Below are 24332 nucleotides of genomic sequence, written 5' to 3'. Positions count from 1 at the left end.
TGTGTGTGTGTATATATATAGATAGGGTCGTTGGGAAAGTCATGATGTCTTTTTCTGTGTTTTCCAATACAAAAATAAAAATGCATCATGACTTTCCCGGCGACCCATATATATGCATGGACTTGATGGATCAGCTTAGTTCACTGGTCCCCCTTCCAAATTATTAGCACTTTGTACTGGTAACAAAGATTTTCCTTTCTTTCTTTTTTTTCTTTTTAATGCCCAGGTATAGTCTTAGGCTCTAGAAATTCTGACCATTTTTATTATTTCTAAAACAGTTGGTTCCTACTTTCTTTCTTTCATTATGAGTCACTTTTAAAAGCTCAAAATGGGAGAGGAATCACTAAGCCCAATTGTTTGCCCACAGATTACATTCTGATTGCAAATGTGACTGTTTTTCCTTTAAGATATGGGGCAATGTACATTCAAAGTACTGAATTTCCTTTGAAATTTCAGTATCATGAAAATGAAATAGAATGCATAAGTATCTACGAGGCTTCTGGCATCATTTCCTGTGATAGTTCCGAGTCCCTGAATGTTAAAATTTTAGTGTGGGATTGTGAAGATTACTGACATCAGAAGTTCTTCATTGAACAAATTCTGTAAAAAAAGACGTATTAAATTGTTTTAATAGTAATTTGTCATTGTAATTTATGACATAAACAAATGCACAATTCTGAATGTTTTTCAGTCTTATCTGTTCCAAATACAAATGTTAAGTTGCAGCAAAAAAAAAATAGATAACATTTAGTATTACAAAGAATCATATTTAAAAGCAACTCGATGCAGAGTCCAGTGACTTCTTCAGGGCACCTGAAATAGAAACTACAATATCAAGGCTTTTATAATGCATAATTCTAAACAAGAATATTATTTATAAAGAAGTGCAAATTGACTTTTACATTGGATTTTAGTTAAATGAAGGCACTCAGTATTCTTCCTGAACAAAATATTTAGTTTCTCACATTTCACGTTTATATCTATTCAGAATTACTTTGTAATAATCTCCATCTATTCTTATCACAGCTGTGCGATGATACCTAATTGTAGGAAACCCTTTGAAACATAAGATCCTCCAATGAAGTTGGCCTCAGTACAATGAATGTTTCTTCTGTTGAAGTTTTAAGTGAATATACATTAAAAACCAAGTTCTTCTGAGATAAAGCTTGCACTGCTCTCAGGAATCATAGCTCTTACTCTGGAACGGTTACTCTTCTGTTTATACTTCATGACTGCAGAGGACAAATGTCCACTGTGGTTTTGATGTGTTGGTAGGTCGTGTCTTCTGGGCCTCAAAGCTGGACAGGGTCTACCTTTTAGAGAGTCGGTACCCCTAATGCAGCTTGTGAGCTGGTCGTTCCCTTCCCCTAGAATAAACAGAAGATAGTCAACTGTCCCCTTCCTTCCCTTCTCTTCCCTCATTCCTTAATAACTGGAGAGCCACGTACTGGGAAAGAAAAAGGAATGTACTATTTCCATGGGGTGGGGGACTTGTGAGGGGGAATAAATAAGGTTTATAGGTTATTGGTGGCTGTGCATTCATTAATAAATAAATGAAATGCCTAGTAGAGCAAATAGAAAAAATCCAGACCTATCTGGGTTAACAATGAATATGAGTTGTACCAGTCCCAGTTCAAAGGTATTAACTGCACATAAGAGACCAATGTCTGATTCCAGCGCTAAGAAATTTATTTTTATTAGCAGTAATATTTCTATACATAAACCAACTTCTACATTGCTTCTGCATTGCCAAGGTTTATTATTTTTAGCTAACAAGGTCACAAAGAATGATTTCATTAGGGAACAAATAGTTAATTGGAATTTGAATGATTTGGAGAAACTAGTATAATATTTCAGTCATCAAAGTGTCAGAGACTCAGATGGCCCTTACAAAAGGTAATACTAAATAGAGAAAGTGACCATTACACTGAAATCCCTTATAATGTGGAATGTTACTTGTGTAAGTTGAAGTCTTCACCTCAGCAATCACTATGACCTGGAGCTACTTTGCGCTGATGGGCATCAATTTCTTCATAAACAGCCCTGAAACAAACAAGCCATCATGGCAAAAGGTTTATATATCCAAGTCCCTTTTTGGCTTTTAACCTTAACTAAAAATCTGTTGCCCTCTACTGTTCAGAATATATCCGTGAATGAAAGCAAAAAACCTCTGCCCTAAATCTTACATTATAGCCTTGTTAACATCCTAATGTTGCAATTCCCATGTATCTTAAAAATATGTATCTTATATAATCAATTTACTTGTGATTTAATGAAAAATGGCTCAAATTTGGGTTTGTTTCTGCTTTCAAGCAAAAACCGTTCAGCTTTTCCTGGTTTCAAAACATTTAAAAATATATTAATATTCTGTCTAACTTATTTAACCTATCTTCTCATAGTCCAAACTCCTGAGCCACCTTTAGCTTATAACTATCATCTCTGTACTTTATACATAATATATAATTTTTCTATGACATCATTCAATTCTTTATCTTATATGTCTGTGGCCAGAAACTATATAACATTACATTCATATATACAATACAGCAAAACATGGCTAAAGAAAAACTCATAAAAAGCATAGCACCATGAAGCTATGATTGTCAACTTCATGAAGCCCCAGCATGGTCCAGAAATGTTAATATGTTTCCCTAATAAGTCCCTCGTTTTCCACAAAACTATTGCAACCTCCTTCACTCTCCTCAAATCTCTGATCCCCCTCCTCTCACTCTCAGTCAGAAATCTCATTTAATAAATGCAATGCCTTGATACGGAAACTTCCTCATCTTCCCACTGCTGAATCTTCAAATCCGTTTTCATCTGCACCATCATCTACTTCTGAGATCCTATCTACCCCTGAATCTGCCCTGCCCCTCTCCAGATCCTACCCCTCAGCATTCCTAGATGTTCCAGCATCTCCCCTTTTATAAAACCATACAGTCCTTAGTCCCATGTCTACTTACAGCAGTCACCTCAGTAAACTTCTAGCTGACAAACCAGTTTCCAGCAACCCTTCATATTTACATTTCCAGTGTCATCTGCCCTCACTGTGTCTATTCCATCTCTTTTTTTTTAAGTTGCAGAAAAAGGACAGTTTATTAGAAGAAAAAATACATATCAAAGAAGCAAAGGGGGCCCGAACAGTAGATAATGGCTCAAGGGCCATTATTAGAAGAGAAAGTACACGCCAAAGAGTTTGGGGCGGGCCGAACAAAAGACGCTCAAACAAGCCTCCATTTCTTCCTTTTTAACACTGGATTTGGCTTCTGTCCCCATCAATCTACCAAAATGGCTTTTCCTAAAATCACCAATGGTTTCCCATTACTTAATCCATTATGTAGTTTCCATTCCTCACCTTACTTGTCCTCTCTGATTCATCACAGTTGTACACTCCCTTCTTTTTGTTTTCCGAATTGCAATTTCCACATCTATAATAGGTGCCCTGTTGCTCTCTTTTCTACTGGTTTCGGCTTTTTAATTTCCTTGGCTGTGCCAAAACTCACTCACCTCAGGGTCTTTGCACAAGTTGTTCCCTGGGCCTACAACACTGATTCCCAAACTTGTCGTTCAGCTAACAGTTACAGGTCTTAACTTTAATGTCACTTCCTCAAGCTTTCTCTAACCTTCATTTAAATTAGTTCTTGTTACACACAGTGTAGAGGCACCATATTCTTTCATGTTTGCCTGATTGGATTTCTGCCTCCACACTCAACTTCACCTTCACGAGGACAGGGAACATGTCTCTTGTTCAACATGAGAAATTAAGCCTCTGTCACTGTCCCTGGCAAAAGAGTGTTCAGTGCACTTGTCGAATGAATGAATCGTGTGTGTCTATGTGTACGTATCTTTATTAATACTGTATTGTATGTCCTGCTAGAGCAGAAATTCTTAACCTGGGGTTCATGGACAACCAGTGATGTGAAAATCCCAGAAGTTTTCTGCACGATTTTGTGCTTTTCCTAGACGTTCTGTGGATTTCATGTGACTTTCAAAGGAACTGAGACACCCCTACCCCCCACAGTATAAGAACCACAGTGGTAGAGAATTCCAAAGCTTCACCTCTCCTGGTTTTTACTATCTATCTCACTTTTAATATCTGTTGCACTGCTATATCTACTTAACAATAATCCTAATTAACTGAAATGTAATAATAAATTTCCCACTTCCTATTTGGATGCAGAAACTGATGAAAACAAGGAGTTTCCACACAGCATACCTAGTTGAACCAATTTCTAATTCCTTAAACCACTAAGACATTCAGTGAAACTTTTTCAAGCAGAATGACCTAGGTTAATTTCAACCTAGAGAAAAATATTTAATGAACACCTAAGCCTATTAAGATTTACTCATTAATTATTCTAAAGTGGATCAGTACCCTGAGGGTTTAAACCAGGGGGGCAGAACCTCAAATGCCTACACATACCAAACAGATCAAATGAATGGACATGGGACAGGTGGGGCCTGGTGAACTGCAGAGCCTGTCTCATCTTGAGGCAGCCACTTTTCAGCCCCAACCTCAGGCTAACATGGAAAAATGCAGGCCTGGTTTCTAGAAGAATCCAGAGGTCCAGATATTTTTTTGAACTATCCCAGCTTTTAACTGTTGGCAATTAATCTTTAAATATGTATTTTAAATCTTGCACAGGTCAAACAAAACACAGCTGTAGATAAGATACAGCCTGCGGGCTGCCCGTTTCTAAACAATAATTTCCATAAACTTGCTTTAATGATTTTTAACAATTTGGGGGGTAACCTTCAGTCAGTCAAAGTAATTTAAAGGTCTACTGAGCCCACCATCCCAGAAATATTGATATACACTTGAGCACTATGAAATCATAAATAATGATGCTTTAAAGATTTCAAGTTAAGTAATTTTTACACTAATGCTTTATTAGTCCATTTTAAGCATACTATCATATGTAATGAAGACCAAACACAAGTTCTTGTAAGTCTTTTGGGGATTAGTAGCCAACAGCTAAAATATCCGATCAATGTGGTGTTACTTATGTCATTAATCAGTGAACAGTGCCCTTCTCAAGCTGCAAAGAACCCGACTTTCTGCCAAGGCATCTACAGGGAATCCATGAATGACATAATGGTTCCAGTTATTTCTTAATGTGCAACCCTAGCGTTTTTATTTTTCAGTCACTAGGCCGAGAATGGTAAGACCATTAAAAGTAACAGCTTCCATAAAACCTCATAAGTCATTTTTAATAAGGTCATCAATTTCTGCCAAGATCTAAACACAGTTAAACGTATAAGCAAGCCTGCTAGCTCTGCTACCAAAGGGAACCAAGACAGAAAATAAATTAATCATCTTGTAAATGACTTACTCTGTAGTGCCAGCAGGAGCTAAGGGATCAAACTCCATTACCTCGTAGTAATTGGGTGGCTGGAGATCATTCTTTGTCGTCGCTTTAGGCAAAGGGTAAAAAAAAAAAAAATGCGATCAACACACACTGTGCTTTTCAAGGAAATAAGCACAATTAGTATTCTCTTTATGATTTAGACTTCAAACATAAGAACCTAACAAACACTGACAATCAGAAACATTTCAATGCTACTCCCAAGTGCAACAAATCTATATACAACAAAAAGATTTCCAACTTCATTTACCCTCAGTGTTCAAAATATAATATTCAACCCAACAAAGCATGTTTACAATCTCCTAATGTCAGTCATAATGGTATTTGCCCTGAATTTACTTTATGGAGTTCAAAAATGCAAATAAACTGATCTAATTTCTACATGTCTTCTTACAACGATCATAAATCTCTGGCAGACTCCTATATTCTGCCAATTTTTCCTTATTTGATGCAAATAAGGTCTCAAGTACCTGGATGATTGCTGGGCAAGGGTGGCAGTCTCTCGTTTGATGATGTGGCTGGCATGGTCTGAAGACTAACTGGCTGTAATACTGAATCTGGAAGTCCCAAAATCTGAAGAAAGCATAGCACATATTCAAACAAACATTCTACAAGTTTTTTGGTTTTTTTTATGACTATATTATTTAGATTCCTAGATTTCGAAGTGGCACTGTTCCAAAAACCACATGCTCTCAGCTGGACAAGAGTTAGTAATTATGAACTATTATGTTAACTATAAAAAAACCTTGTTGCTTTTTAAAAAAATAAGGAATGTATGGCTCAGTTCAGATTCTGTTGTTGCACACTGATTATAAAATCTCAGTTTCAAAGAGGAAAAAAATCTTGACTATAGAAAGGCATAAGGTAATAACATGAAAACAGGACTAATAAGATAAAGATTTAAGTGGCTCGAAATATGTCTTTCTGGACATTTTCCTCATTGCACGGATATGTCCTGGGTACCTACTAGAGGCTAGACACTACAAATAGAGCAATAAATAAAACAGGCCAAATCCCTTCCCTCATGGAACAGAAAAATCAGCAAAATGTAAATAGATATCAGATGGTCTAAGAAAAACAGGGTAACGGGGAGACGAGACACGGGGAGGTAGGTGGGATGTTGCTGTGATGGCAATGGTCAAGGAATTCCTCACCAATGGGGTCAATGAGCAGAGCCCTGACTGTGAAGTGGGCCCTGTGATTATCTGAGGGGACACTACGTCATATGCTCTGACGTGGGGGAGGCCAGCAGTGTGGTTGGAGCTAAGTGAGCCAGGGGGAAGAGGTGAGGTTGGAAAGGTGATGGGAGGGGTCCCATCAGCATTCCAGGCTTTTACTGAGTAACATGGATTGAAAGAAATCATGGGTGGGTTTGCAGCAGATGAGGAGCATAGCATGACTTTACTTTTTCAAAATGACTTCTCTGGTTTCTGTTTTGAAAATAGATTGTGTGATGGGGGCTGGGAGCGGAGAGGGAGGTAAAAGCTGAAGCATTAGGAGACCACTGCAATGTCCATCTGATGCCTGGACTGGATACAGGAGAGGAGCTGCTACAAACGGCTGGATCATGGATATATTTTGAAGGTAAAAGGTACAAAAGGTAAAGGGTCAGCACTATTTTCCAAGTCTTTTGACCCTGAACAGCTGAAATAGTGGAGTGGTCATTGATGGATGTGGAGAAGACTGCAGGACGGGCAGACTGGGAGCCGGAGCTGGCAAGAAAACAACAGCAGATGTTCAGTGGAAGGTGGATATATGAGTTGAGTTTAGCAGAGGGATATGGGCTGGAGATACCAATTGTAAGTTGTCAGAATTTGAATGGTATTTCAAGAAAAGAGACCAAAAGACCATAGAAGAATGAATGTTGATTGAGAAGTCCAAAGCCTGAGCTCTGGGGTCTCCCACACTGACATGTCAGTAGCAGAGGAGAGGCCACCAACAGAAATAGTCAAGAAGTGGAAGAGAGGCAAGAAAAGAACCAGAAATGAATGGTGTCCGAAAGCCACATATGCAGAAAGGAGGAAGTGACTGTCAATTCCTGCTGATAAATCAGGTAAGAGGACTAGAAATTGCAGTCCAGATTTGGTAATATGGACATCACTGCTGACCTTGACAAGAGTTAACACCAGTAGAGTGGTAAGGGGGAAAGCCTGTCCAAAGTCTGTCAAAGAGAAAAAAAGTGGAGACAGCTAATATAAACAACGCTGAAGGAATTCTGGTCCTTAGCTATCTTTCTAACAAAAGAGCCTCAACTTGTCTACCTTAAAAGATTAAAAAGGCTTTCTCTGACATGTTTCACTTTGTGTAATACCCTCTAAATCTAGCCATGTTGTCACAAATGGCAAGATTTCATTTTTTGTGGCTGAGTAATATTCCATTGTATATAAGTACATCTTTATCCATTCATCTATAAATAAGTCAGACAGAGAAAGACAACTACCGTATGATTTCACTTATAATGTGAAATCTACAAAACAGACACTCATAGATAACAGAACATTTTGATGGATACTAGATTGACGGGGGGTCTGGGGGGGGGTGAAAAAGGGGAAGGCATTAAGAAGTACAAACTGCCAGTTATAGAACGTCACAGGGATGCAAATAAAGTATAGCATAGGGAATATAGTCAATGATATTGTAACTATGTGTGGTGTCTGAGGGGTATTACTTATCGGGGTGATCGCAAGTCACATAAATGTCTAATCACTACATTGTACACATGAAATTAACATTGTATGTCAATGGTAATTGAAAAATAAAAAGAATTTTTTGAAATAAAAGATTAAAAAGACGACAAAATCCTAACAAGGGCTACACCAACACATAAATAAAGAAACATTGAGCAGAACATGAGAATTAATGACCAGGAGTGTTCCTTGAATGACCATGGCAACTGCTGACTCGGAGCATTGCCAGGAAAGGGTTTCATTACTTACATTCTCATATGTACCACTTGAGGCGAAGATTTGGTCAGTCTCTTGGGTAAACCTAGGATAGTGTGATAACACAGCATGATTACCCTACAGTGAGAACACAAATCCAAAAAGTAAGATGACTTTCCTGGTCTAAAATGGCAACATAAAATGTACCTTCAGATTGTACAAAAGTATTAATTTTATGTAACAATAGCCATCTGGTTTCAGTGCCCACCAGGTCCCGATGCCCAAATACCAAAGAAAGTAAAGACAAGGGACTTGGCAGTCAGTGGTAACTCTGAGATGCTGAAGTGTGCATAGTAAGCAGTAAAAACACAGCCTTCAATCTTTCCATGAGTAGCTACCACTCCATCATTTCCTGAAGGATGAGAGGTAATGCAGAGTAGAGGTTAGAAAGGAAGTAAAGGGCCAGCCGAGTGGCGTGTTGGTTATGAGTTGGCTTGGGACGCCAGCTCTGAGCAGCAGGGCCCCGGTTCAGATTCTACAATAGAGCCAGTGACGCTGCGCCCTCTACAGCTAAGATGGTGAACAACAGCTCGACCTGGAGATGGGCTGCCGTGAGTTGCCGGCAACGGCATAGGCTGCAGTGGGGCTGGCCGGCAGCTGGCGTGCGCTTTCGTGAGCTGTCGTGAGCCGCTGTCCAATGGCCAGTGAGCGATTGCTTCACCCGGGAAGAGCGCAATGATAATACCAACATGGGCCAGTGAAGCAATGTCCTCCACAACTAGACTGAAGAAAAGAACAGCAACTTGTCTGTTCCCCTCCCCCAATTCCCCAATAAAATCTTTTAAAAAAAAAGAAAGGAAGCAGGGAAGATTCTGGTTCTGGCTAAGATGGAGTGAACACACTTCACCTTGTCTCTCCTAAATGCAACTACAAAACTTGGACAGAATGCATGGGGGTAACAATTTGTGGACTGAAATGTAAATAGTTACAGGCGGACTGGGAAAGAAGACCAGAATTTGAGTATCACTGAATCATTGGTGAACTTCCGATTTTTTCTCCTCTGCTATTCCCTAACTGAATGCAACACAGCCTAAAATCCAAAGGTGAGCAGTGAGGACAGACAGAGCTCCAGGAGACGCCCTCTCCTTATCACTAAAGAGGTTGTGAAAATCCCTCACTTCTCTCCACCCCTCCCCCCTTCCACCCATTCTCTTACACCTCAAACCCTAGGCCATCCTAAGGTGGCTGCAGTGACATCAGGGTGAACAGGACGAACAGTTTTAAAACTCTGACTGAAGGGAACCTTCCTCTCCAACAGGTAGAACTGTGATCCCAAGAGGATGAGGTGAACCTCACTTGTTTCTTTTTTCTTTTCTGACCCGCCATTTGTCCCAGATACAAGCAGTCACGGAAAACACACGGCATAGGTAAACCTCCAGCTTTCTAACTGGAGAACAGAAAGGGCGCATCCCAGGAAGGCAAAGTACCAGGGAAACCACAAAGGGGGAAGAATTCAGGAAAATAAACTCATGAAGTTGTTTATGAAATCATGGGCTCACCCTGTGATCTGTGTATCTGTGGATCTGATCCCAGTCAGGATACCTAAGACAGTGGGAACTGAACACACAGCCTGCCATCCAGACATCAGACTGACCACTAAGTGAGGCACATGTGAGACAGATCTGAATAGCACTGCAAAGGCTTTGAAAACTTAGCTGTACTGGAACCACAGCATCCAGAAGGCAGGTTAAAACTGCAGCATGAACCTCACAAGGTTGTTTGCCCACTAATATTAAAATATCAACATTCTCAACAGGATTTAAATAAGTGCAAGTGTCTCGTAACATTAAAAATGTCTAATATACAATCCAAAATTACTAGACATATGAAGAACTGGGAACATTTCAAATTGGAAAAGACAAATCACAAATGTTGATATCATGAGGACACAGATGCTGAAATTATCTCAGAGATTTTAAAGCAAGTCTTATACAAATGCTTCAACAAGCAACTGCAAACATGGGGGGAAAGGAAAAACAGAAGTCTCAGCAAAGAAACACAAGATATGAAGAAGTGTCAAATGGTAATTTTAGAACTGAAAAATACAGTAATTGAAGAAAACTTTTTAATTACAGAATGAGCTCAATAGCCATATGGGAATGACAGAGGAATAGTCAATGAACTTGAACTAGAAATTATCCAATCTAAAAAACGGAAAGAATAAGAAAAGAAATGAACAAAACCCTAGATCTATGATACAATGACAACAAATCTAATATTTGTGTCATCAAGGAAGACAAGGCTGAGGGAGATTAACTTGCCATTAACATCCCAGGACAGCAGAAAGTATGCAGTGCTGAAAAACTATTTGAGGAAATCAAGGCTGAAAACTTCACAAATTTGGTGAAAGACATAAACCCACAGGTTCAAGAAGTTCAGTGGAGTAGGTTGAATGGTGGCTCCCTAAAATTATGTCCTTGTCCTAATTTCTGGAACCTGTAAATGTTACCTTATTTGGAAAAGGGGTCTTTGAAGATGTAATTAAGTTAAGGATCTTGAGATGACGATATCATCCTGTATTATTCAAATGGACCCTAAATCCAATGGCTAGTGAGCTTAAAAGAAAAAAGCAATGGAAATTTTAGACAGAGAAGAAAGTAATGTGAAGGGAGAGGCAGAAAGGTGAGTGACGTGGCAACAAGCCAAAGAAAGCTGACAGTTACCAGGATCTGGAAGAGGCAAAGAATGGCTTCTCCTGAAGAAAGCTGAATTTCAGACTTCTAGCCTCCAGAACTATGAGAAAATTAGTTCCTGTGGTTTTAAACCACCCAGTTTGTGGTAACTTTTTAATGGTAGCTACAGGTAACTAGTACACTCAGCAAATCTAAAACAGAAAAAAACAAAAAAGAAAAGAAATCCATGCCCAAACACATCATAATAAAACTTCAAAATTAGGAAAAAATTGGGCCGGCTGAGTGGCGCATTGCTTAGGAGTTGGCTTGGGACGCCAGCTCTGAGCAGCAGGACCACGATTTGGATCTCACATATGCGGGCCAGTAATAATGCGCCCTCTACAGCTAAGATGCTGAACAACAGCTCAACCTGGAGCTGGGCTGCCTTGAGTTGTGTAGGCTGCAGCCCCTGTGGCAGTGGGTTGCCATGGGCTACCGTGTGTAGCCAGCAGCCAGCAGGAGCGGCCTCCCAGAAGCCGGCGACTGATCTGCCTCGCCCGGGAAGAGCGCAATGATGGTGCCAACTTGGGCCAGTGAAGCAACGTCCTCCACAACTAGACTGAAGAACAGGACAGCAACTTGTCTGTTCCCTCCCCCAATTCCCCAGCGCTGTTCCCATACCCCAAATTCACCAATAAAAATCTTTAAAAAAAAAAAAGTCTTACTTTCGTTTAATTTATATTTTTGTAGCTATAAGTAAGGTTGAGCATCATTGCATATATTTATAGGTCATTTGTATTTCTTTTTTGGTGAATTATCAAGTCATCTACTCCCTAAGCCTCAGCCTTTCCTCCTGTACAATGGGGATAATGGTAGGAGCACTGACCTAAGAACTTTTGCAAAGATTAAATGAAATAAAAACAGCGTAGCAAAGCACCCAGCACATAGCAAGTACTGGGTAATTGATGTGGCCGTTACTCTTAACAATTTTGAACCTCATTTCTCTTCCCTCTCCTTTGTCATTGTATTTCCTCTACTACCTATTACCACTTTTAAAATAACAGAAACAGAGATAACTGATTGAAGGCTTATTATCCACCAAATGCTATATTAGGAGGTACATACAGCATCCCACTGTATCTTTGTAAAACTCTTAGGAAATATTCTTAGAAGAAAAATGAAGGCTCACTCTAGGTAAGTATCTTATCCAAGGTCACACAGCGAGGAGGAAGTAGTGCTGAAATTCTAACTCAGGTCTGTCTGATTCCTAAGTCTCTACTTCTATTATGTCATGCCATCTGAGAAATCAGAATGAGATGGCATTAGTTCTGGAGTATTCCTGACATACTTACCGGAGTGTTTCTGTACCTTGTGAGAATAACCAATCCACCTGTGATTGAAGACTGGGTTGCGAGTCGTTGGTTACAACGGGACTTGGAGAGCTGACATCTAGAACACAAAATAGATTTGTTTGGCTTTAAAACAGTTTGTTGCCAATTTATTCTTCAGGATTTTCCACAGTAAAAAAAAAAAAAAAAAAAAAACTGAAGCGATTGAAATATTTGTCACCATAAAATCATGGAATTTCCTCAAACAGCAATTAGAGAGCATCATTGATGGTAGTTGGAAAGAGAGAAATTCCCTGCCATAAAGAGAGGTTGTTGAAAAACTTAACAAATGTTATTGTACTGAGTTTTCTACAATCCTAAGCTGATCCAGAATCAAAGGGATTTGACGTGTCTTGTCTGCCAACCACAAAAGTAAAAATCTATTGTATAGTCAGAGCTCTACTCTCACCTCCCTAAACTCTGAACGTCCCATCCTAAGTGAGACCCCAAAGAGAATAATTATTTCCCCGCCTCTGAAAATGCCCAATAAAATGTCAAGGAAAGTCTTCAATGTGATGAACTCCACCCATCCCACTGGTCTACATAAGCAAGCAGCCAACATTTTAGAAATGAAGTTATAAGAAAACCACAAATTCAATGGTAGAGTATTTTGACTGGAAAATTTAATATAAGAGAAAAATGAATTGACTTTAGTTTGGCAAAAACTTCTGGATTTCAGCATTTTCCACCATCCTTATACTGTAATTTGCCAAAACCTTTTGGGACTAAGGATAGTAGGAGATAACAAATTAGATAAGGTAGGAACCGTAAGCCAACAATGCATTTTGTAAATATTATTCATTTACCTTCACAGAAACCCATTAAAGTAACCACTGTTCTCACTTTATCAAGTAGGAAAATCTCAAAGATTAGGTGGCTAAGAGGTGGCAAAACTGGGATTTCATCTTGGACTTCTCTGACTCAAAAGCCTGGGTTTTCTCCTCCACATTTCACCACCTTGTGCATCAGGCCTGCTCCTAATTCCTGAATTTCTCTATCTACATCAGTCCCTTAGCAGATGCTGTAGTATGGCAGAGAAACCCAAAGATGACTGTGTGGGTTCAGAGTAGATTTGAGTACTGGTCATGGAGTTGAACCACCTCTGTAGAGCAGGCCGTGTGAATTCCACGAGGTTCTAAGCCAGTGGGGTGAGTTTGAAGTACCCAGATACATCCCATGCCTGTACTGTGTATGATCCACTATTTGCCAAGAATAATTACATCTCCTGATAGAGGTCTCTGACAGTCAAACTGACTCAGTCCTTCTCAGGTTGCATTTAAGCATGAAACCAGGGAGACGTTTCACATCCAGCTCTTCTGCTGGTCTCAAAGGGCGGCATGCTTACTTACTTGGGTCTAAAAGCTGAGTAAGCGCAGCCCTGAGTTCCTCCACTGCGGCTCCTTGATCCCGAGGGGTGGGACTTAGCTTAAAAAATTCAACGGATGGGGCAGAAGGATAACTGGTAGTCTGAAACAAAGCAAACGAAGACAATTTAGAAAAACTGTGTCAGGTGGTTTACCACAGCTTTCTCCCCGGAAATTTTCCTTTGGAGAAAGGAAGATCCTATCTGGATGCATCTTGAGGGATAATTCTCCATTCAGGAGGCAACACTAGTACCAATCACAACTCACCAGCTACATGTGCCCTTCCTTAATTAAAGCATCTTCTTATGACCTCTTAGTAATAACATCAAGTTATTAAGGTAAATATTCTACACCACCAAAAGCACTCCAAATCATTAATGAATGTCTCTTTTTTAAGATGCATTTTAACATAAGCCTTGTTCCTTACTGTATAATTTGTACGATGTTCAACTGTTTGTTTTAAAATTTTTCTAATCACTTACCTCGGCGTCTTCCCTCTGCTTTCGCGCCAGCGCCCTTTGTTTGTTTCTAACGTACCTGTTTAAATTAGCAAAATGTAAGTATTTAAAAGAAAATATATGAAAATGCTGCAATCGTTAACCAATTATTAATATGCAAATATTTAGGAACAAAGACAATTCAGCCTCATCCTGACTCAATTCCCAATAAAGTACACTTCAATAACTTTTTTCCAGTTTGTAGAGGTAAGAATGATTTGAGAGAAAACTGCAAGAAAATGTTAAAGTATTAATATTACTAATAATTCTATCACCTAGAAATGGTCCCTAACCATTTCTATCATCTAATGGTTTCTTACCATTATGATGTATTTATACTTCATATAAATATATGGAAAAATATACTTCCAATATGTTTTTCTGTAAGTTAATCTATTTTAAACTTAGTTGATATTATACTTTATGTAATTCTGTTTCTAATTCAATTATTTTGCAAGCATTTTTCTACTTATTCGGAAATACAACTTTTAGTGGCTGCATATTTTACCTTATGGACAGATCACACATTTAATTATTCTTATCATTCCCAAGTATTTAAGGTGTTTCCAATTTTGCCATTATAAATAATTTCCTATAAAAATCCAAATACATTTAATGTCTTTTCTCTAGCTATCTTCATTTTTATATGTAACGCCTACTAAAAATATTGACCTTTTTATCACTTTTTAAAATTTTACACTGCTCATACATTGGGAGGTAAAGAAGGCACAGTTAAATAATAAATAAAAGAACAAGTTTCAAAGAACAGTGAAGTTGAAGGCAGAAGTCCCAGGTTCAAGTGTCATTATTATTAAGTAGTTATATAACCATGGATATGACTTCTGGATTCTCTATTCTATATCTGCTAAAAGAGAATAACAACATGTGAACTCTTCCTCAGAAAGTTATTCTCAGGGGTGAGATATCAATAGATAATACAGGTGGATGAATGTGGAAATGCTGTGCAAACTAAGAGTTTCCTTAGAAACATATAATATTACTATAGGCACATTGAGTCCATGAACCCAAACACTTTGTAGTCTAAAAACTTACTGTGAGCCGGAACATGCACTTGAGCTTAAGGTTTTTCTCTTCCTAAAACACACATTTTCTTCTTCCGTCTACTTACGGCATTGGCTTCTTATATGCTAGTTATGTTCTGAGTATGGACAATCTTCATAGGTCAAGCGTTGAGTAACCAATTTCCATTTCCTCTTTACACAACTATTCCCTAGATGTAATGAGTGGAGACTTTGGGGGGTCAGAATAGGGTGACTGTCTTTTGCATGTGGAATGGATGTGCATCTTTGGCCAATAGAGGGCAGACTGTGATAGGCAGATGATGTTCCCCAAAGATACCCACATCCTAATCAATACAACAGTGAATATGTTAGGTTAGATGGCAAATGGAACAAAGAATGCTAGTGAGCTGACATTAATAGGGAAATTATCCTGCCTTTCCAGATGAGCCCAATGTAATCACGGAGGTCCTTAAATGTGGAAGAGGAGGGGCAGAAGAGGAAGCAACAGCTTAAGGGTGTCCAAAATGCCACTTTCGGAGGATGGGAGAAGGACCCGACCAGACCACGTTGGCTTTAAAGATGGAGGAAAGGGGTCATGAGTCAAGGAAAGTGGGCAGCCTCTAGAAGCTGCAAAGGTTAAGGAAACGTATTCTCCTCTAGAGCCTCCAAAAAGGAAACGTAGCCCTGCTAACATCCTGATGACAGCCCAGGGGAACCCATTTCAGACTCTTACAGGACTGCAAGATAATGAGTTTACGTCATTTTTAAGCCACTCAGTTTGTGGTCATTTGTTCCAGTGGCTATAGGAAACTATTGGGTTGTCGGAAAAGTCATGACGTCTTTTTTTCTATGCTTTTTGTTGCAAAAATGCATCATGACTTTTCCGACAACCCCATAATACACTGGACTGGTATCTTTTCTAGAGGCAAGAATTTCTCTCTGAATCTTAAGACGGACGTAAGTGCCTCTGTCTCAATTGACTACAGTTGCTTTGGGCACACATGGTTCAAAGCGAAATCAGAATGAGCCAGCTCACAGAAGTAATCCAATCTCCTGATACCTCAACCAAATAAACACATTCCCTTCAGAGGAAGCTTTTAGTCACTGGTCTTACGGTTTGTTAACAGAATTCTCCACAATGAAAACCAGAAGGCAGCATTCCGCTGGAAACCATGTGGTTTTCCTTAGACATTTTTCCGCTTACAAAGATTTATACCACAGAAAATAAAGGGTAAGGATTGTGAGCGTGTTCAGTGCTACCAGAGCCCCAGTCATGAGGCTCACATCTTCAGCGGAAAGCCTGTCATCGCTTCCTGTTAATGGCGGCTGTCTCTGAAAGGCAATTAATAGGAGACAGTGAAGGAAAGAGCTTATTTTGTAGCTCTGGGTTTTACTTCACTGATTCTCTTGGTTCATGCATGCTCGATGGGGGGAAAAATCTAGGCAATAAGTGAAAAGGCTCAGTGGGATGTTACTGGGGAGGAGGAATACGAGAAATTAATATTTAATGAGTGCCAATGTGCTAGTGCTCTGGTAGGTACTTTTATATATACATTATCTCATGTAATTCTCAAAACAAAACCAAAAAAGAAAACCTTCCAAATAAATAGTACTGTCCTCTTTAACAAACAGGAAAAAAAACAAAAAACCCTAAGTCTTAGAAAAATGAAGCAACTTGTCTGAAATCATCAGCAAGATTTGATCCAGGACTGTTCTGTCACTTCATCAGCTGGTTGGAAATACAGCCACGGTGCAATTACATATGCCCAGTAATTCTCAGCAGAAACGGTGCCCTTAGGGTGTCTCAAAATGCCACTTTAGGAAGAACACACGGGCATTGAGTGAGTAGGAACAGGGAACACTGTCCCACTCAAAATGCCAATTCCACGCCTATGGGGAAACACAGACCTAGAAAAGCGAGAGGACCTCAGAGGCTGCGGGATCCCTATGATGGGAAGGCCTAGGCATAGGTTTGGAAAAAGATCCGGAGACTTGTCTGGGGCTCCTTTTTCAGACTGAGAAAAACGCCTCCTGTCAATCAAAGCACGATGCCACTCTTGGGGGGCTGTGTTCTGGGTGCACGCTCTCTCTCCACGTCTATTTTAACTTCATAAACCATACCCGCTCTTACTCTGCTCCTTATCTAGTCAACCCCACTCATGCTGTTGTTTTCAGCTTAGATGGCACTTCCTTACAGAAGCTTCCTTCTCCCAACCTGGATTAAGTCCCGCTGTGATTCTCGCCAAATAGACCGGCTGTACTTCTGTTTCGCAACCTTCGTTTCCATTTCCAAGCGTGTATATTGATGATAGAAGGTGTTTTCCTGATTATAGGCTTGACTATCAACAATCAATTATAGGTTACTATTTTAATGCAGGAATAGATGAGTTAGAAACAACTTAAAGGCCTAATGAGTGAACTGTGAGAGACACATGGACCATTACGCAGCTATTACAAATAATGGTTTCCCAAGAGCATTTAAAAACACAGGCTACACAAATATTTGTTATGCAGTGAATAAAACCAAGGGAGGAACAAGAGTATGTCATCTTTATATGAACACAACTATGAAATACTTAGAAAAAACTACATTAGTGACTAAATTATGAGTATTCACAATTTTTCCTTTGCTTTTTTTCTGAATGAAAATTTTTTTTAAAAAAATCTATGTTCATAGACAAAATTTCCTCACTGGCTGCTCTGGTTTTTCATAAACTATTTTCTCCATATAAAATATTCTCCCTTCTTCTCTTTCCATAATTTTCTCCATCTCTAACTTTGGGTAAACCTCACTTTCACTGAGATGTTTTGTTTACACCATTCACTTATTTGAGAGTCTACCATGTGCCCAGTGCACACAACATTAGATGAATAAAATCCTGGTCCCATGCAGAGGTTACGCAGCCTGAGAAGACCCAGGAATGCTTTTAGCACTGCTCAGGTATGTGCTCCTTTTTGCAAACCATATCATAAGCTCCCAGAAGGCCAAGTCCAAGATCCCCTATCCAGGGAGGAAGGCGGCCTTGCCCTGAACTTGTTTTGGGTCTTCCTGTGTGTTCACCTTGTAGGCCCTCTGGTAAGAATGCTGAGTAACTGGTGGCGAAAGTAGAATTGGAGAAGAGTCCGCTCACCTCTCATATCCAAGGATGACATTATTCAACTCCTCATTCACTTCAGTTAGCTCAGCAGTTATGTCTTCATTCTCCACCACGACGAGCAGGTCCACGATCCTCTCGTTCATCTCCCGACCAATCTTATAAAGTTTCTGTCCAAGAAACGAGAGCGATTTCTTCTTCCATGCTAGAAATGTTCTATAAAGACAACTAATTCGCCAGTTTGTATACACCTCCACCCTGAGTCCCCTACGGGAGATTAACCAAAGTGTTTGACTATGGATAGCTCATCCTTTCTATTAGAAGGTAGTGAGTTATAAAAGATTTTCCTCTAAAAATCAAAATCGGTATCATACGGACAAACTGGTGCACTGAATGTAATGCTGGACTAGACCTTAGAAGCAGAGTATGGCAATTCTAGATGGACTGCTTATTGGGTGTCCTGTTGGGGGGGGGGGGGAATCACTTGTTTTCAAAATCTCAGTTTTCTCATTTGAAAAATAAAAAGTATGCAACCTTGCACACCTGTCTCAAGGGTTGACATTAAAATCAAATGAGACATGCACCATGAGGAGCTCTATCTATAGTGATAAAATAGTACTCGATAAAACACAAAGTGCTCTTGTCATTCCTAGTGGTAGTGGAAGAAAAGAAGCGCCTCAGGTACATTTACTACACCGTGATGTTTTACTTGAATACCTGAATAAACATTTAACGTTTACAGCTACAACATTACTTTCCAAGATTAACTGAAGCAAAATTAAAAACTAGTCATGGATAATACCCTTCTTTGGATGACCCAGAACCCCTGCAGTAAGCCACAGCCCCACTCCCCAAACCAGCTGTTTCCCATAAGTCCAGAGGCACCTAAAGCAGATGTACTGATTCATAATCTCCGGGGCTGAGGGCCTGGGAATCTACAATTTTTCACAAGCATCCCAAGTGTTTCTTACAAACATTGACATTTGAAAACTTGCTGCCTTACAACTTCCTTCCTCGTAGGCAAACCTCCAAAAAAGCCTGAGAAGCATAAAACTGATAGTAATATTTCTCCAAACCCAACTTGGCTAGAATTTCTCCGTGTCAGAGTCTATGAACATCATGCAAAAACACAGGGATGTTTCTCCTTTCAAGATGAAAGCAGCAGAACTTGCTAAATCATCACTGTTACATTATCTGATTTGTTTTTCCCCTCGAGAAAGGCCCGCTGAAAAAAATGGATGCTTCACAGAACCATTTAGAATCTCCAACAATCTATTACAAGGCTCCTGACAGGAAATCTCTAAATAAATACATCAAACCATTCCTAGCTGGCATTTAGACTCAGAGGTAAAAGCCACTACCCTCCACAAAATCGTAACAAAAATGTTTAGAAGACAAAAGAAAATGAAAAGGGGGAAAAACTGAGACAGATAGATGAGACTCTGGGTTTTATTAGTTGCAACATGCAGCCAGAAAAACTGTCCTATCGGCTAATGACTTGGCCCCTATCAGCCGGGTTAACCAACTTTTTTCTTAAAGGTCCAGATATTATAATATTTTCTGCTTTGTGGGCCATATGTTCTCTGTCAAAACAGCCCAGCTCTGCAGTCCAATTTGAAAGCAACCATAGACCATCTGTAAACAAATGGGTGTGGCGATATCCTAATACAACAAAGACAGGTGAGAGGCTCAGTGGGGCTCCCTCTGGCCCCTGGTTTAGAGCAGACAGAACAGACTTTAGACTCAGTAGACCAAAGGCCTCTCACATATACACGCCTGACATGGGAATTAGTTACATTTTAACCTGGTTTTTTAAATTTCATCTATAAGACAAGGATAAACACAACTATCTTATAGAGTTGTAAGAACAGGAAATGGTGTAGTTGAAACCCCACAGTGTTTAGCATATAATGAATAGCCAATAAATGTAGTGTGGTTCCATGAGGAGGTATCACTAGAAGCTTAAACCAGACAAGTAATACGATTCTGGAATATTCACGCCACTACCCAGGACCCAATATTATGCAAACAAAAGAACTCAAAACAGCATGTTATGCAATCCCCACGATGAAGGAGAATGTTTCCTCTGTTCTGGCATCGTGAGTGTACAGAAATTGTTCTTCTCGCTCACTGGCAGCCTTGTTAGAGCAATGTCAAGATCAAGGAAATACAATGGCTGTTAGATGCCTGTGACAAAAATGTATAAATTAATGGGAAATGAATTTGCAACTAACATCAATAGCCTCCGATCGCATGGAGCCCCTCCCTTTGCCCTCTCGAGAGACAGATGGAATGGAAACATGAAAGGAACACTGCATCTCTCAGCAGGTTTGCAAAGCAGAATTTGAAAAACCTCTTCAAAAGCCAGCCCACTCTGATCTTTGCAATTGATGTCTGTCTCAGAGGAGGGCCAAGCCACCTGGAAACAGCGTAGATCAAGCACCGTGGACCAAAAGGATGGGTCAGAAGTTCCCCACTGCAGGTAAGCGTGCAGGGCTGTTGATGTGGGAAGCCGGGGGCGGGGGGGGCGGGTAGCAAAAACCAGAGTAACAGCTGCTGGTACATATGTCCATCACTGAGCCCCTGGAATAGCCTCCCATTACACCATATCAAAGCGAAGGCAGGCTTCTAAGTGACAGCGAATTTACCAATCAACTCAAACGTCTCTGGAGCAAAACAAAGAGGAGCTAGCTCATTAAGAGCTTCCTCTTCCAGCATCCAGACAGCTCCTACTCCTCCACAGAGCTCAGGGATTAAGGGAGGAGATCCCTCTGCAACTTCCAACTGTAACTGTACCACGTTCACCAACAGTAAAAAGTGCCTGGACGCTGCCTTTGAAAAAGTAAAAATAGGAAGAAATGTGTTTACTTGAAAGCTTTCTCTGGAACTAATATCTGTGTGGCAATACTCCTATTATCAGCCCATAACATATTTCCTCTCCACCACTACTCCCCATCCAGGCTGCAAGAGACCCAGAGAACGTCTCTATCTGCTCAAAATAAAAACTACCCTCCCACCCTAAAACTGAACAGTATAACTTGCTCTCACAGTCTCTTTTTCCTTATATAGGTCCCAGCTGAGTGAATGACTAATTGTCAAGATAATCTTCAAGAAGATCATTAACTCATTAGACCCCTTCCAACTTTGTGCCAACTAAATATTGTCAACATTTGGTTACTGAAAGCTTTTGTTTTCAGGAACTCCTTAGGCCTTCTTTTGTCCTAAATCATGAATTCTTCAACAAAGAGCACCAATCTATTCAACAGACATTTAATGAACTCAGTCAGGGTACAAAGCCTATACTCTAAATATACATAGTTGTATGGATTTAGAAGTATGGGGCTTGGTTACTGACTTCTAGTTGCTTTCAATCTAGCTAGAGAGCTCCTACATACCCATGTGAAAGACAACAGGTCAGCCACCTATACTAGAAAGTTAATCCCAGGTTCAACCTGAGAAACAAACTGGTATAATGGACAGAACGTAGGCTCAGGAGAACACAGGTCTCAGCCCAGCTCCATCCCCTGTCACTGTGTGGGCAAATCCACCCCTTTCTGAATATGCAGCCTCATCTGTAAAGGAAGAGAGATGGTTTCAGTTGACACTGAAAGTCCCTGCCACTCTAAATAAATACAAGTTTCTGAATGGTAAAGAATAGTACGAATGGACAGGGGAGGATGACTTTTAATTTTATGCTCAGGTTTTTTCCCTCAACTGGTTACAAATTATTCTCACAGGATCAAATCTTAGATTAACAGGACTTTAAACTTCTCTGATAAGCTAAGGTAAGGCTTTCTCCAGTCCTACTTTCAAAATCAGAGCTCCCTTCCATCTGCAGAAGACTAACACAATCTCTTCTTTCATTGTCCTATTGGGGGGGCTCGGCCCAAACAAGTTAAGACGAGAACGGGAGGTACCAGGAAAAGTCAGCTACTCAAGGTTAAAGTGGTCCAAAGCCAAGTTTGTGCACAAGGCCAAGAAAGCAAAGGCAAGAACACAGGCGGCAACATTTCATTCCTATGACCGAAGCAGACACTCTGAACTCATCCAGCAGTCATTAGATTGGATGCAGCCTCAGAATCTTTGTACATCACTCTGGCAAACTAACAGAAATGCGGTCCCACCCCGCCACCCTCTAATAAAGTTCATAGTCCACAAGCATGTACAGGTAGGGAAAGCTATTTACTATGCAAAATCGTTTTACTGCCTAAGAGTCTACCAAAGAGCAGGAGCTCGGTTCATTGGCACAGCTTCAGGCTCTATCTGTTGGGCATGAATTGGAGAACAGACTGGGGATTCCAAGTAAGTGCGCTGGAGCTCAGATGGAAGGAAACAAGACAGGGAATAAATAGTTTCCAAAGAAACAGAACCACTGCTAGAAGGTAACACCAACAGACAAAATAGGAAGCGATTCCAGGTTTAGAGGCTACTTTTAATGTTAACAAATGGCATCAGAGGCTGATCACTGACAAAGTGACTGTACAAGAAGGATCCAGGAATCTTTGAGTAGAGAACTTTTCCTTTGTGTTCAACACCTTGTGTTGTCCTCCACATTCATTGTCTGCACTCTCCAGCCTGCTCTGTGCCCTGGGGGCTGGCCTGTAGGAAACACACCACCAGGTCCCTCTGACTGGGCTAAGCCAACGGGATTCATGGGCAGGAAGCGGGAAAAAGGAGAGACTGGTCTGGATATTTATTCCTTTCATTCTTGCCACCAAAGGCACCGCTATTCTCAAGGCTGGGAATTCTCAAGGAATTCACATGACTCTTTCCTTTGGATTCTGGCAAAAGTTCCCTCTGGCTTATTTATGCCTAGGGATATTAGTTAACAGCACAGGGTGGTTTCTCTGAATCCTGTGATATCTCAATAAACAAAGAGTACCCTGATTAAACTCTTCAAATTACTCAAATTGAGCATGCTATCTCTTTAACTGATAAGCGCTACAAGACATAAAAACACAGAGTAATGAAAATAGTATGATACCAACATGGGGAATAGACAAACCTCAAATAACAAGAACAGCCTCTGGAAAAAACATCCTTGTATTAGAATACAGAATATACTCTTATTAGTGGAGATCGTGTGAATTGTTAGGAAATGTTATATTTCGGCCACCAGCCATCTAATTGAAAAAAATAAATGAAAGTCAAGTCTCGAATTCATACCAAGGATAAAGATTTTCACTTGAAACCACATAAAATCTAGGTAAAATCCATTACTTGATTCAAGATATTTTTATTGAGTAATTCCATTATTCCAGGCACTGCTCTGGAAGCCAGAACCGGGGCAGCAAAGTAGACAAGTGCCCTTTGGAACTTCCATCCCAGCAGACAAAGGCAGCCAAACAAAAATGCAAGAAAAGTGGCAGAGTTCTTGGTGGAGAATGAACTGGGGATGGGACAGGAAAATGGCTGACTTTAGGTTGGGGGGGTCAGAAGACCTCTTGGAGGAGGTGACATGCTAAGATTGGAATGATGAGAAAAAGCTGGCTATTAGAAAGAAGACAGGGAGAGGCATGACAGTCAAGGATGAAACAGCTCTCCAGCAAGAATGAACTCCGTGGGTCCAAGGAACAGGAGGGTGGTCAGTACAGCTGGACTGAGGAGAAGAGCATGTAATACGAAGGAGAGGGGGCAGGAAGAGATCAGCAAGGGCTTTGTGACCAGAGTAAGGAGGTTTGGTTTTATTCCAAGTGTAAAGAGAAGCCACTGGAGGGTTTCGAGCAAGGACCTGGTTTACCTTTTAAAGAGCTATATGGAGATGCTCAATATCATTAGTCATCAGGGAAATGCAAATCAAAACTATAATGAGATACCACTTCACGTCTACTAGATAGCTATAAAAACAAAATGGAAAAGAACCCAGTGCTGGCAAGGAAGTAGAGAAACTGGAACTCTTGTGCACTGCTGGCAGGAATGTAAAAAAGGAGCTGACACTGGAATACAGTTTGACAGTTCCTCAAAAAGTTAAAGAGTTACTATGAGCCAGCCATGCTACTCCTAGGTACATACTCAAAGGAAATGAACACAGCTATTAAAACAAAAT

At 40.1% G+C, this 24332-nt stretch overlaps 1 protein-coding gene across 5 annotated transcripts in view; it reads right to left on the bottom strand.

Annotated features, from left to right (window-relative positions):
- Positions 1-611: 611 nt before the first annotated feature.
- TOM1L1 (target of myb1 like 1 membrane trafficking protein) overlaps positions 612-24332 on the bottom strand; it is a 50573-nt gene continuing 26852 nt past the window's right edge. For 3 of the 5 annotated variants that reach the window (XM_019660743.1, XM_019660746.1, XM_019660747.1), the window contains 8 exons: positions 18323-18456; positions 14155-14209; positions 13658-13775; positions 12273-12369; positions 8303-8354; positions 5837-5939; positions 5334-5415; positions 612-2043 (listed from right to left, as the gene is read on the bottom strand). In XM_019660743.1, coding sequence (XP_019516288.1) covers positions 1980-2043; positions 5334-5415; positions 5837-5939; positions 8303-8354; positions 12273-12369; positions 13658-13775; positions 14155-14209; positions 18323-18456 — 705 coding nt within the window. In that variant the 3' untranslated portion in view covers positions 612-1979. The remainder of the gene's footprint in view (positions 2044-5333; positions 5416-5836; positions 5940-8302; positions 8355-12272; positions 12370-13657; positions 13776-14154; positions 14210-18322; positions 18457-24332) is intronic. The other 2 variants (XM_019660744.1, XM_019660745.1) reach the window with 2 other exon arrangements.

This window comes from Hipposideros armiger, unplaced genomic scaffold, assembly GCF_001890085.2.
Source record: "Hipposideros armiger isolate ML-2016 unplaced genomic scaffold, ASM189008v1 scaffold_327, whole genome shotgun sequence".
NCBI lineage: Eukaryota > Metazoa > Chordata > Mammalia > Chiroptera > Hipposideridae > Hipposideros > Hipposideros armiger.
Note: the sequence above shows the minus strand (reverse complement) of the source record. Positions and strands in the feature narration are given on the sequence as shown.